Source organism: Anomaloglossus baeobatrachus, chromosome 12 (assembly GCF_048569485.1).
Source record: "Anomaloglossus baeobatrachus isolate aAnoBae1 chromosome 12, aAnoBae1.hap1, whole genome shotgun sequence".
Classification (NCBI taxonomy): Eukaryota; Metazoa; Chordata; class Amphibia; order Anura; family Aromobatidae; genus Anomaloglossus; species Anomaloglossus baeobatrachus.
Window position 1 is genome coordinate 2,934,123 of NC_134364.1, and position 12,149 is coordinate 2,946,271.

General features: G+C 56.5%; 1 protein-coding gene across 6 annotated transcripts in view; it reads left to right on the forward strand.

Moving 5' to 3' along the window:
- TMEM63C (transmembrane protein 63C) overlaps nt 1–12,149 on the forward strand; it is an 81,529-nt gene that overhangs the window by 54,817 nt on the left and 14,563 nt on the right. For all 6 annotated transcript variants that reach the window (XM_075330852.1, XM_075330849.1, XM_075330850.1 and 3 more), the window contains 5 exons: nt 32–140; nt 636–709; nt 1,016–1,096; nt 1,791–1,911; nt 4,172–4,305. In XM_075330852.1, coding sequence (XP_075186967.1) covers nt 32–140; nt 636–709; nt 1,016–1,096; nt 1,791–1,911; nt 4,172–4,305 — 519 coding nt within the window. The remainder of the gene's footprint in view (nt 1–31; nt 141–635; nt 710–1,015; nt 1,097–1,790; nt 1,912–4,171; nt 4,306–12,149) is intronic.

The window sequence follows — 12,149 nt, forward strand, 5'->3', positions numbered from 1 at the left end:
TGGGGCCACTGACTGCTCGTTTGTCTTCCAGGGACCGTTTCCTGTGGCTGCACAGCGTGTTTGCTCTGCTTTACTTTTTAATGACCGTTCTGTGTGTGCGCCATCACTGCGCCTCCTTACACTACCGCGAAGACGATAAGGTGAGAGAAAGGAGATCCCGTCCCCCTGCTCACCACCCGGTGCCCATCCACCGCCTCGCCACACGGCACCCATCTCCTGCCTCACCACCTGGTGCCCGTCCCTTGCTCACCACCTGGCGCCCGTCCCTTGCTCACCACCCGGTGCCCAGCCCCCGCCTCACCACCCAGTGCCCACCCCCCGCCTCGCCACCCAGTTCCTGTCCATCCCTCGCCACCCGGCGCCCGTCTCTCGCTTGTCACTTAGCGCCCACCCATCCCCCCCCCCTCGCCAGCTGGCGCCTGTCCATGGCAACATCACCTGTCCCTTGTGCACTGCCCAAAATCCAAACTACACGCACCCTCAACCAGAATTTGTACACCACCTGGAGCCCGGCCTCCGCACTGAGCTTGTCCCAGACAGGCTGCTCGGGGTCCGACTCCCGCTCATCTCTTGCCCCATGCACAGAACTAGTCCACAGCTTGTGTATTGACCTTCTCTGCTTTTTTTGTTGCCAGGTGGCGCGTACCCTCATGGTGACACACATTCCCCGAGAGATCTCTGACCCCTCACTCATCACCAAACATTTCCAGTAAGTGTAACCTAAGAGATGCATGGCTCTGCCAGGAGAGCCAACAGAACGTTGTATGTACCGTATGTAGTGGGTGCCTCCATCTTAAGGGGCTTTTTGGACGGAGGACGCCTCCGTCTGAGGGATTGGGTGGACGCCTCCGTCTGAGGGATTGGGTGGACGCCTCCGTCTGAGGGATTGGGTGGACGCCTCCGTCTGAGGGATTGGGTGGACGCCTCCGTCTGAGGGATTGGGTGGACGCCTCCGTCTGAGGGATTGGGTGGACAGTGCTGCGTACCTCACACCTGTCTCTCTTTTGTGTTTCAGTGAGGCCTACCCCAGCTGCACCGTCACAGACGTCCAGTTCAGCTATGATGTCCGCAGACTAATGAAGTTGGACACCGAAAGGTGAGGGACCTGGTGGGTGGGCACAGCGCTCCCTTCAGGAGAGTGTGCACGTGTCATTTCCATCATCGGGCACAAAACACCCGACTGGAACTGACACACGTACAGGGAGGAGCATGAAGGTGCGTGCACTTGTACAGGGAGGAGCATGAAGTCGCGTGCATTTGTACAGGGAGGAGCATGAAGGCGCGTGCACTTTTACAGGGAGGAGCATGAAGGCGCGCGCACATGTACAGGGAGGAGCATGAAGGCGTATGCAGTGGTACAAGCAGGAGCATGAAGGCGCGCGCACATGTACAGGGAGGGCATGAAGGCGCATGCAGTGGTACAAGCAGGAGCATGAAGGCGCGCGCACATGTACAGGGAGGGCATGAAGGCGCATGCAGTGGTACAAGCAGGAGCATGAAGGCGCGTGCACACGTAGAGGATAGTTTCATGCATCACTAATGTATATAATTATGGGCAGGGTGGGCTCGGATATGACCTGACTTTTAGCAGGTGTAATAGCAGCAGCTATGGGTGTTCCTGGCTCCTCCCGTGCCCACGTGTCTACACTGGAGACCACATTGGGGGTTACAGGGGACATGGCTGTGTCACATTCCGGAGGGGCGGAGGGTGCGCTGGGGAGACAAGTCACAGCCATACATCTCTTGAACTCCCCATCATCTCGAGTCTTCCCGTGTTATTGTCTTTGTAGGCGTCGCGCTATGAAGGGTCGTCTGTACTTTGCTGGAAAATCCCAGAAGGAAGGCAGAATCATGATTAAAACGCACCCGTGTGCTAGGCTGTGTCCCTGCGACTGCTGCGGCTTCCCAAAGGTAAAAGATCATTGATCATAACACAATTCCACCATTATTCCCCCCCTACGACAGTGGAGCTGCCAGGACCTGACAGAATTTCCCTCATTTTACCCCAGGTCCTCCAGTGTCAAAGGCTCACAAATAATTAGAGCGTTAACGGATGAAAGCTTCACTGTGCGGGGCAGCCTCTGGCCTTGGCCCGCCTCCTCTCCAGCGTCCCCCTCTTTGCCCCGTCTTCTCTTCTTCGACGTCCCCCTCCTCTCCCTGCCTCCTCCTCTCCGGTGTCCCCCCCCCCCCTCGGCCCGTCTCCTCCTCTCCGGTGTCCCCCCCCCTCCTCGGCCCGTCCCCTCCTCTCCGGTGTCCCCCCCCCTCCTCGGCCCGTCTCCTCCTCTCCGGTGTCCCCCCCCCCCCCCTCCTCGGCCCGTCTCCTCCTCTCCGGCGTCCCCCCTCCTCGGCCCGTCTCCTCCTCTCCGGCGTCCCCCCTCCTCGGCCCGTCTCCCCCTCTCCGGCGTCCCCCCTCCTCGGCCCGTCTCCCCCTCTCCGGCGTCCCCCCTCCTCGGCCCGTCTCCTCCTCTCCGGCGTCCCCCCTCCTCGGCCCGTCTCCTCCTCTCCGGCGTCCCCCCTCCTCGGCCCGTCTCCTCCTCTCCGGCGTCCCCCCTCCTCGGCCCGTCTCCTCCTCTCCGGCGTCCCGTTCCGCGGCTTGTCTCCTCTCTGGCGTCCCGTTCTGCACCCCGTCTCCTCTCTGGCGTCCCGTTCTGCACCCCGTCTCCTCTCTGGCGTCCCGTTCCACACCCATTCTCCTCCTGTCCGGCGTCGTCCTCCTCGCCCCGTCTCCTCTCCGGCGTCCTCTTCCGCGCCCAGTCTCCTCCTCTCTGGCGTCCCATTCCGCGCCCAGTCTCCTCCTCTCTGGCGTCCCGTTCCGCAGCCCGTCTCCTTCTCTCTGGCGTCCCGTTCCGCGGCCCGTCTCCTTCTCTCTGGCGTCTCGTTCCGCAGCCCGTCTCCTTCTCTCTGGCGTCCCGTTCCGCGGCCCGTCTTCTTCTCTCTGGCGTCCCGTTCCGTGCCCCGTCTCCTTCTCTCTGGCGTCCCGTTCCGCGCCCCGTCTCCTTCTCTCTGACGTCCCGTTCCGCGCCCCGTCTCCTCTCTGGCGTCCCGTTCCGTGCCCCGTCTCCTTCTCTCTGGCGTCCCGTTCTGCACCCCGTCTCCTCCTTTCTGGCGTCCCGTTCCGCACCCATTCTCCTCCTGTCCGGCGTCCTCCTCCTCGCCCCGTCTCCTCCTCTCCGGCGTCCTCCTCCTCGGCCCGTCTCCTCCTCTCCGGCGTCCCGTTCCGCGGCCCGTCTCCTCCTCTCCGGCGTCCCGTTCCGCGGCCCGTCTCCTCCTCTCCGGCGTCCCGTTCCGCGGCCCGTCTCCTCCTCTCCGGCGTCCCGTTCCGCGGCCCGTCTCCTCCTCTCCGGCGTCCCGTTCCGCGGTCCGTCTCCTCCTCTCCGGCGTCCCGTTCCGCGGTCCGTCTCCTCCTCTCCGGCGTCCCGTTTCGCGGTCCGTCTCCTCCTCTCCGGCGTCCCGTTCCGCGGTCCGTCTCCTCCTCTCCGGCGTCCCGTTCCGCGGCCCGTCTCCTTCTCTCCGGTGTCCCATTCCGCGGCCCGTCTCCTTTTCTCTGGCGTCCTGTTCCGTGCCCCGTCTCCTTTTCTCTGGCGTCCCGTTCCATGCCCCGTCTCCTTCTCTCTGACGTCCCGTTCCGCGCCCCGTGTCCTTCTCTCCGGCATCCCCCCTCCTCGCCCCGTCTCCTCCTCTCCGGCGTCCTCCTCCTCGGCCCGTTTCCTCCTCTCTGGCGTCCCGTTCCGCGGCCCGTCTCCTCCTCTCTGGCGTCCCGTTCCGCGGCCCGTCTCCTCCTCTCTGGCGTCCCGTTCCGCGGCCCGTCTCCTCCTCTCTGGCGTCCCGTTCCGCGGCCCGTCTCCTCCTCTCTGGCGTCCCGTTCCGCGGCCCGTCTCCTCCTCTCTGGCGTCCCGTTCCGCGGCCCGTCTCCTCCTCTCTGGCGTCCCGTTCCGCGGCCCGTCTCCTCCTCTCTGGCGTCCCGTTCCGCGGCCCGTCTCCTCCTCTCTGGCGTCCCGTTCCGCGGCCCGTCTCCTCCTCTCTGGCGTCCCGCTCCGCGCCCCGTTTCCTTCTCTCTGGCGTTCCGTTACGCACACCATCTCCTCCTCTTCCTGCTTCTGATCCTTTTTTTTTTTTCTCCGGTGTCCCGCTTCTCATCTGTCCTTTTCTCTCCGGTGTCCTGCATGCTCAGGTAGATGCAGAGCAGTATTACGCAGAGTTGGAGGAGAAGCTGACCGATGAGTTCACTGCTGAGAGGAACCGCATTCCGCTGAAGAGGCTTGGCACCGCATTTGTAACCTTCCAGGATGAGCGGATGACGGCAGTGTGAGTGACCTCGCTTTTCTTCTGGGTGTAGTGATGGACGTCAGCAGGGGGTGCTATTGTGACCGAAATACACTTTTCCTATGCCTCTTGAACTCCAAATTAATAAAATTTGTTGAACGAGCGCTCGGGAAATCAATTCAGCGCACACTTAGTATGGTGAAATGGCTTGTATCGTCTCACAATCCCCCCTTTTATGACTAAACCTGTGCATATCAGGAGGTATATAGGAGCGCACTCCCCGCGTCCTCAGATTCTGGGTATATGGGGAGGTATATAGGAGCGCGCTCCCCGCGTCCTCAGATTCTGGGTATATGGGGAGGTATATAGGAGCGCGCTCCCAGCGTCCTCAGATTCTGAGTATATCAGGAGGTATATAGGAGCGCTCTCCCCGCGTCCTCAGATTCTGGGTACATCGGGAGGTATATAGGAGTGCGCTCCCCGCGTCCTCAGATTCTGGGTATATCGGGAGGTATATAGGAGTGCGCTCCCCGCGTCCTCAGATTCTGGGTATATCAGGAGGTATATAGGAGCGCACTCCCCGCGTCCTCAGATTCTGGGTATATGAGGAGGTATATAGGAGCGCGCTCCCAGCGTCCTCAGATTCTGAGTATATCAGGAGGTATATAGGAGCGCTCTCCCCGCGTCCTCAGATTCTGGGTACATCGGGAGGTATATAGGAGTGCGCTCCCCGCGTCCTCAGATTCTGGGTATATCAGGAGGTATATAGGAGCGCGCTCCCCGCGTCCTCAGATTCTGGGTATATCGGGAGGTATATAGGAGCGCTCTCCCCGCGTCCTCAGATTCTGGGTACATCGGGAGGTATATAGGAGTGCGCTCCCCGCGTCCTCAGATTCTGGGTATATCAGGAGGTATATAGGAGCGCACTCCCCGCGTCCTCAGATTCTGGGTATATGAGGAGGTATATAGGAGCGCACTCCCTGCGTCCTCAGATTCTGAGTATATCAGGAGGTATATAGGAGCGCGCTCCCAGCGTCCTCAGATTCTGAGTATATCAGGAGGTATATAGGAGCGCTCTCCCCGCGTCCTCAGATTCTGGGTATATCGGGAGGTATATAGGAGCGCTCTCCCCGCGTCCTCAGATTCTGGGTATATCGGGTGGTATATAGGAGCGCGCTCCCCGCGTCCTCAGATTCTGGGTATATCGGGAGGTATATAGGAGCGCACTCCCTGCGTCCTCAGATTCTGGGTATATCAGGAGGTATATAGGAGCGCGCCCTGCGTCCTCAGATTCTGGGTATATCAGGAGGTATTTAGGAGCGCGCTCCCTGCGTCCTCAGATTCTGGGTATATCGGGAAGTACAGTATATAGGAGCGCTCTCCCTGCGTCCTCAGATTCTGGGTATATCAGGAGGTATATAGGAGCGCGCTCCCTGCGTCCTCAGATTCTGGGTATATCGGGATGTATATAGGAGCGCACTCCCTGCGTCCTCAGATTCTGGGTATATCGGGTGGTATATAGGAGCGCGCTCCCCGCGTCCTCAGATTCTGGGTATATCGGGAGATATATAGGAGCGCGCTCCCCGCGTCCTCAGATTCTGGGTATATCAGGAGGTATATAGGAGCGCGCCCTGCGTCCTCAGATTCTGGGTATATCAGGAGGTATTTAGGAGCGCGCTCCCCGCGTCCTCAGATTCTGGGTATATCAGGAGGTATATAGGAGCGTGCTCCCCGCATCCTCAGATTCTGGGTATATCAGGAGGTATATAGGAGCGCACTCCCCGCGTCCTCAGATTCTGGGTATATCGGGAGGTACAGTATATAGGAGCGCTCTCCCTGCGTCCTCAGATTCTGGGTATATCGGGAGGTATATAGGAGTGCTCTCCCCGCGTCCTCAGATTCTGGGTATATCAGGAGGTATATAGGAGCGCTCTCCCTGCGTCCTCAGATTCTGGGTATATTGGGAGGTATATAGGAGTGCTCTCCCCGCGTCCTCAGATTCTGGGTATATCAGGAGGTATATAGGAGCGCGCTCCCCGCGTCCTCAGATTCTGGGTATATCAGGAGGTATATAGGAGCGCGCTCCCCGCATCCTCAGATTCTGGGTATATCGGGAGGTATATAGGAGCGCGCTCCCCGCATCCTCAGATTCTGGGTATATCGGGAGGTATATAGGAGCGCGCTCCCCGCGTCCTCAGATTCTGGGTATATCGGGAGGTATATAGGAGCGCGCTCTCCGCGTCCTCAGATTCTGGGTATATCGGGAGGTATATAGCAGCGCGCTCCCCGCGTCCTTAGATTCTGGGTATATCAGGAGGTATATAGGAGCGCGCTCCCCGCGTCCTCAGATTCTGGGTATATCGGGAGGTATATAGGAGCGCGCTCCCCGCGTCCTCAGATTCTGGGTGTATCAGGAGGTATATAGGAGTGGGCTCCCCGCGTCCTCAGATTCTGGGTATATCAGGAGGTATATAGGAGTGGGCTCCCCGCGTCCTCAGATTCTGGGTATATCGGGAGGTATATAGGAGCGTGCTCCCCGCGTCCTCAGATTCTGGGTATATCAGGAGGTATATAGGAGCGTGCTCCCCGCGTCCTCAGATTCTGGGTATATCAGGAGGTATATAGGAGCGCTCTCCCCGCGTCCTCAGATTCTGGGTATATCGGGAGGTATATAGGAGCGTGCTCCCCGCGTCCTCAGATTCTGGGTATATCAGGAGGTATATAGGAGCGCACTCCCCGCGTCCTCAGATTCTGGGTATATCGGGAAGTATATAGGAGCGCGTTCCCCGCGTCCTCAGATTCTGGGTATATCGGGAGGTATATAGAAGCGTGCTCCCCGCGTCCTCAGATTCTGGGTATATCGGGAGGTATATAGGAGCGCACTCCCCGCGTCCTCAGATTCTGGGTATATCGGGAGGTATATAGGAGCACGCTCCCCGCGTCCTCAGATTCTGGGTATATCGGGAGGTATATAGGAGCGCGCTCCCCGCGTCCTCAGATTCTGGGTATATCAGGAAGTATATAGGGGCGCGCTCCCCGCGTCCTCAGATTCTGGGTATATCGGGAAGTATATAGGAGCGCGTTCTCCGCGTCCTCAGATTCTGGGTATATCAGGAGGTATATAGGAGCGCGCTCCCTGCATCCTCAGATTCTGGGTATATCGGGAGGTATATAGGAGCGCGTTCCCCGCGTCCTCAGATTCTGGGTATATCGGGAGGTATATAGGAACGCGCTCCCTGCGTCCTCAGATTCTGGGTATATCAGGAGGTATATAGGAGCGCTCTCCCCGCGTCCTCAGATTTTGGGTATATCAGGAGGTATATAGGTGCCCGCTCCCCGCGTCCTCAGATTCTGGGTGTATCGGGAGGTATAGAGGGGTGTGCTCCCCGTATCCTCAGGTTTCTGGGTATATCGGGAGGTATATAGGAGCGCGCTCCCCACGTCCTCAGATTCTGGGTATATCGGGAGGTATATAGGAGCGCGTTCCCCGCGTCCTCAGATTCTGGGTATATCGGGAGGTATATAGGTGCCCGCTCCCCGCGTCCTCAGATTCTGGGTATATCGGGAGGTATATAGGAGCGCGCTCCCCGTATCCTCAGATTCTGGGTATATCAGGAGGTATATAGGTGCCCGCTCCCCGCGTCCTCAGATTCTGGGTATATCGGGAGGTATATAGGAGCGCGCTCCCCGTATCCTCAGATTCTGGGTATATCGGGAGGTATATAGGTGCCCGCTCCCCACGTCCTCAGATTCTGGGTATATCGGGAGGTATATAGGGGTGTGCTCCCCGTATCCTCAGATTCTGGGTATATCGGGAGGTTATATAGGAGCGCGCTCCCCGCGTCCTCAGATTCTGGGTATATCAGGAGGTATATAGGGGTGCGCTCCCCGCGTCCTCAGATTCTGGGTATATCGGGAGGTATATAGGGGTGTGCTCCCCGTATCCTCAGGATTCTGGGTATATCGGGAGGTATATAGGAGCGTGCTCCCCGCGTCCTCAGATTCTGGGTATATCAGGAGGTATATAGGGGTGCGCTCCCCGCGTCCTCAGATTCTGGGTATATCGGGAGGTATATAGGGGTGTGCTCCCCGTATCCTCAGATTCTGGGTATATCAGGAGGTATATAGCAGCGCGCTCCCCGCGTCCTCAGATTCTGGGTGTATCAGGAGGTATATAGGAGTGGGCTCCCCGTGTCCTCAGATTCTGGGTATATCGGGAGGTATATAGGTGCACTCCTTGCGTCCTCGGGACTTTCTTCGCTGCTTCACTTCAGTTCTCTACCTGAATACAGATAATTATATCACAGCACTAATGGATCTCTTCTTGTCTCGGGGCTGTAATCTACCACCAGGAGATCTTTATAGGATTCCCTTTACACATGGACCTGATTACCTTTTGTATAACATATAGCAATTTTACAGCTACAAATACCAACAAACAGAACAATACTAGTTGTATCCAGGTGTGTCTTATCCACGCTTGACTAATTGGTTGGTTCAGGACGGAGAATGTTTCTCCCACCATGACTCCTTGTTTGCGTCGTGTTCCTGTAACCATTGTTCCCTTATTTTGGCTATTTCCTGTATATGAGCCACAATCTGGAGATTTCCCATAAGGTCCTATGTGAGATAGTCCAGCACTATGTGTGTTGTGACTCTTATTCTGCTGGAGCTGTGACTCTTTACAGCAGGGGTGGGGAACCTTTTTACTGCCGGGGGCCATTTGAAATTTCCTACTAACCTTTGGGGGCCGCACAACATTATCAACCTGAAAAATAACCCTGCTATATTTGGTCAAACGATTAATTAACTCACCCCTATTGTGGTGGCCGGAGCTGCTTCTCTTTGGTGCGATTGTGATGTTCGGTGATATTGATCATCTTGTTTCTCACAGCTGCTTTTCCAGGTTTGTCTCTGTCTGGAGATGCTGGGGGCATACACATCACAGGAGGGGCCAGGGCGCATAAATTACAGGAGACACTGGGAGTACACATCACAGGAGACACTGGGAGTACACATCACAGGAGGGGCTGTGGCATATACATTACAGGAGGGGCTGGGGCATATACATCAGTAGGGGGCATGGACAGCCCTGGCGGTGGCACAGACATGACTGGGGACACGCACAGCACTGGGTGGCAGCACGCACTGCACTGGGTGGCAGCACGCACTGCACTGGGTGGCAGCACTAGGGAGACAGATAGGTCTGGGGGAACATAGACATCAACAGGAGAGCACGGACTGGGGAGCATAGAAAGCAGTGGGAGGGTACAGACAGCAGTAGCGAGTTAAGAGCACTGAGGGGTGGCACACAGCACTGGGGAGCATGGACAGCATAAGGGGGGCACAGGCAGCACTCAACGTGGCATGGACAGCACTGGTGGCAGCATGGACAGCATTAGGTGGTGCGGACAGCACTGGTGGGGGGGCATAGACATCACCCAGGGGGTACAGACAGCACTAGGGGGGGCACGGACAGCAGTGAGGGGTTACACCGCGCTGAGGGGGTACACAGCACTGGGGTGTACACAGCATTAGGGGGTACACACAGCACTAGGGGGTACACACAGCACCTGGGGGTACACAGCACTGGGGGGTACACACTGTACTAGGAGGTACACAGCATGAGGGGGTACACACAGCACAAGGGGGTACACACAGCACGAGGGGGTACGCACAGCACGAGGGGGTACACAGCACAAGGGGGTACACACAGCATTAAGGGGTACACAGCATTAGGGGGTACTCACTGTACTAGGGGGTACACACTGCACTAGGGGGTACACACTGCACTAGGGGGTACACACTGCACTAGGGGGTACATACAGCACGAGGGGGTACACACAGCATTGGGGGGTACATACAGCACGAGGGGGTACACAGCACGAGGGGGTACACACAGCATTGGGGGGTACATACAGCACTGGGGGGTACACACTGTACTAGGAGGTACACAGCACGAGGGGGTACACACAGCACGAGGGGGTACACACAGTACGAGGGAGTACACAGCACTGAGCGGGGGGGGGGGCAGCGATGGGTTGAGTACTCGCAGTGAGGGGGAGGGAGAGTCACACACACACAGCAGGTCCGGGAGGCTGGTAAACCTGCTGCAGCTCTTCTGTGTGACTTTATCGCAGCGTGCTGCTTACCCGCCCACCAGAGCACACAGGCCGGGGATAAGCCTAGAATGTATGGGCTGCAGTCAGGTCCTGGAAGTCAGGATCTGGAGAGAGCCCGTACATTCTAGCATCTACCCACAGGGCATAAGGCAGTGGGATTTAAAGGGCCGGCAGCCGGGAAAAGCGCGGCTGCCACCAAAGCACAATGGTCCCCGGGAATGTGCCCGGGGGCCGCATAAAAAGTCGTCACGGGCCGTATACGGCCCGCGGGCCGGAGGTTCCCCACCCCTGCTTTACAGTGACTGATGTGTATCCAGATGGGTTTTCTCTCAAGCTCCATGGAAGTTTCTGTGGTTAAGAGAAGCTGGATCGGCCCATCTAGTCTTGGCTCATTGCTCTTTCTCGCTTGTCTTTTTAGGATCAGCCTCCTGGCTGGAGACTATGTGCTCCTGACACAGATTTAGGATCTGGAATTGGAGAATACACCTGTTTATTACACTATTTAGGCAGTTATATGCTGATAAGTTTTTGGCTTTACCCAGAAAGAAACGAGATAGGATGATGAAACTTTCCATTTCTTCCACATTCTCTCCACTGATGTGAACACTTCTTACATCGGGATTCCAAGTTCAGTAAGCCTAGCAAAAATTAGCATAATCGTTGTGCCTGAAACCAGGCATCCGTAGCAGCCGTGGCATCAGAAATGGTGTGAAATTTGGTACCTTGAGGTGTTTCTTCAAGTTTGGAAACAGATGATATTCGGAGGGAGCTAGATCTGGTAAATAAGGTGGTTGGTCACCAGCTGGAAGCCCGGCTCTGCCAGTTTTGCCGTGGTCACTTGTGCAGTGTGTGTGGAGGCGTTGTCTTGCAGGAACATGATTCCTTTGGACAGCTTGCGTCTCCTTTTGGCCTTCAGAGCTGCCTTCAATTGTTCAAAATTTCAATGTAATAGTTTGCATTGATGGTGGAACCCTTTTGAAGGTAGTCCACTAGCAGCACACCCTCCTTATCCCAGAACACAGATGTCATCACCACAGTGGCTGATTTTTGCACCCTGAACTTCTTTGGACGGGGAGAACCACTGTGCCTCCACTCTTTTGACTGCTCCTTGTTTTCAGGGTCAGACAAATAAATCCAGGTCTCATCCATAGTGATCATAGTCGCTCCAGGAAGTTCTTATCAGTCCACAAACACTGACAAATGGACCGGGAAGTTTTCACTCCCTGCTTCTCTGATCTGTTGTCAGACATTTGGGGATCCATTTTGAAGATCGCTTCCTCATGTCCAAATGTTCATGGATAATGACACAAACCCGTTCACGGGAAATCGCCATGATGTCTGCTATTGCTTTAGCTGACATTCGTGGATTCTCCAGTACGAGGTTGTGCACAGCATCAACGATCTCCGGAACAACAACCACTCTCTGGCGTCCAGGACGTTCCTCATCATTGGGGCTGAAGCGGCCCGGTTTACATTTGGCATCCCAGTTCTAATCTGTGTAATATGAAGGGCATTGATCCCCCAATGTCTGCGACATATCACCATGAATATCCGCCGCCGACTTTCCCTGCAGAAACAAGAATTTTGTCCCTCGTCTGCTCTCAGTTGTAGTGAATATCGCATTAGACTCCGACATTTTGTTTTCCCGCGTGTGTAGAACACTGTTGCTATAAGCAACAAACACAACATTTTGAAAACATATATTAGACACATAAGACTTTCATGTGATGTAACATTCGTTACCATAAACAAAAAAGATCACAA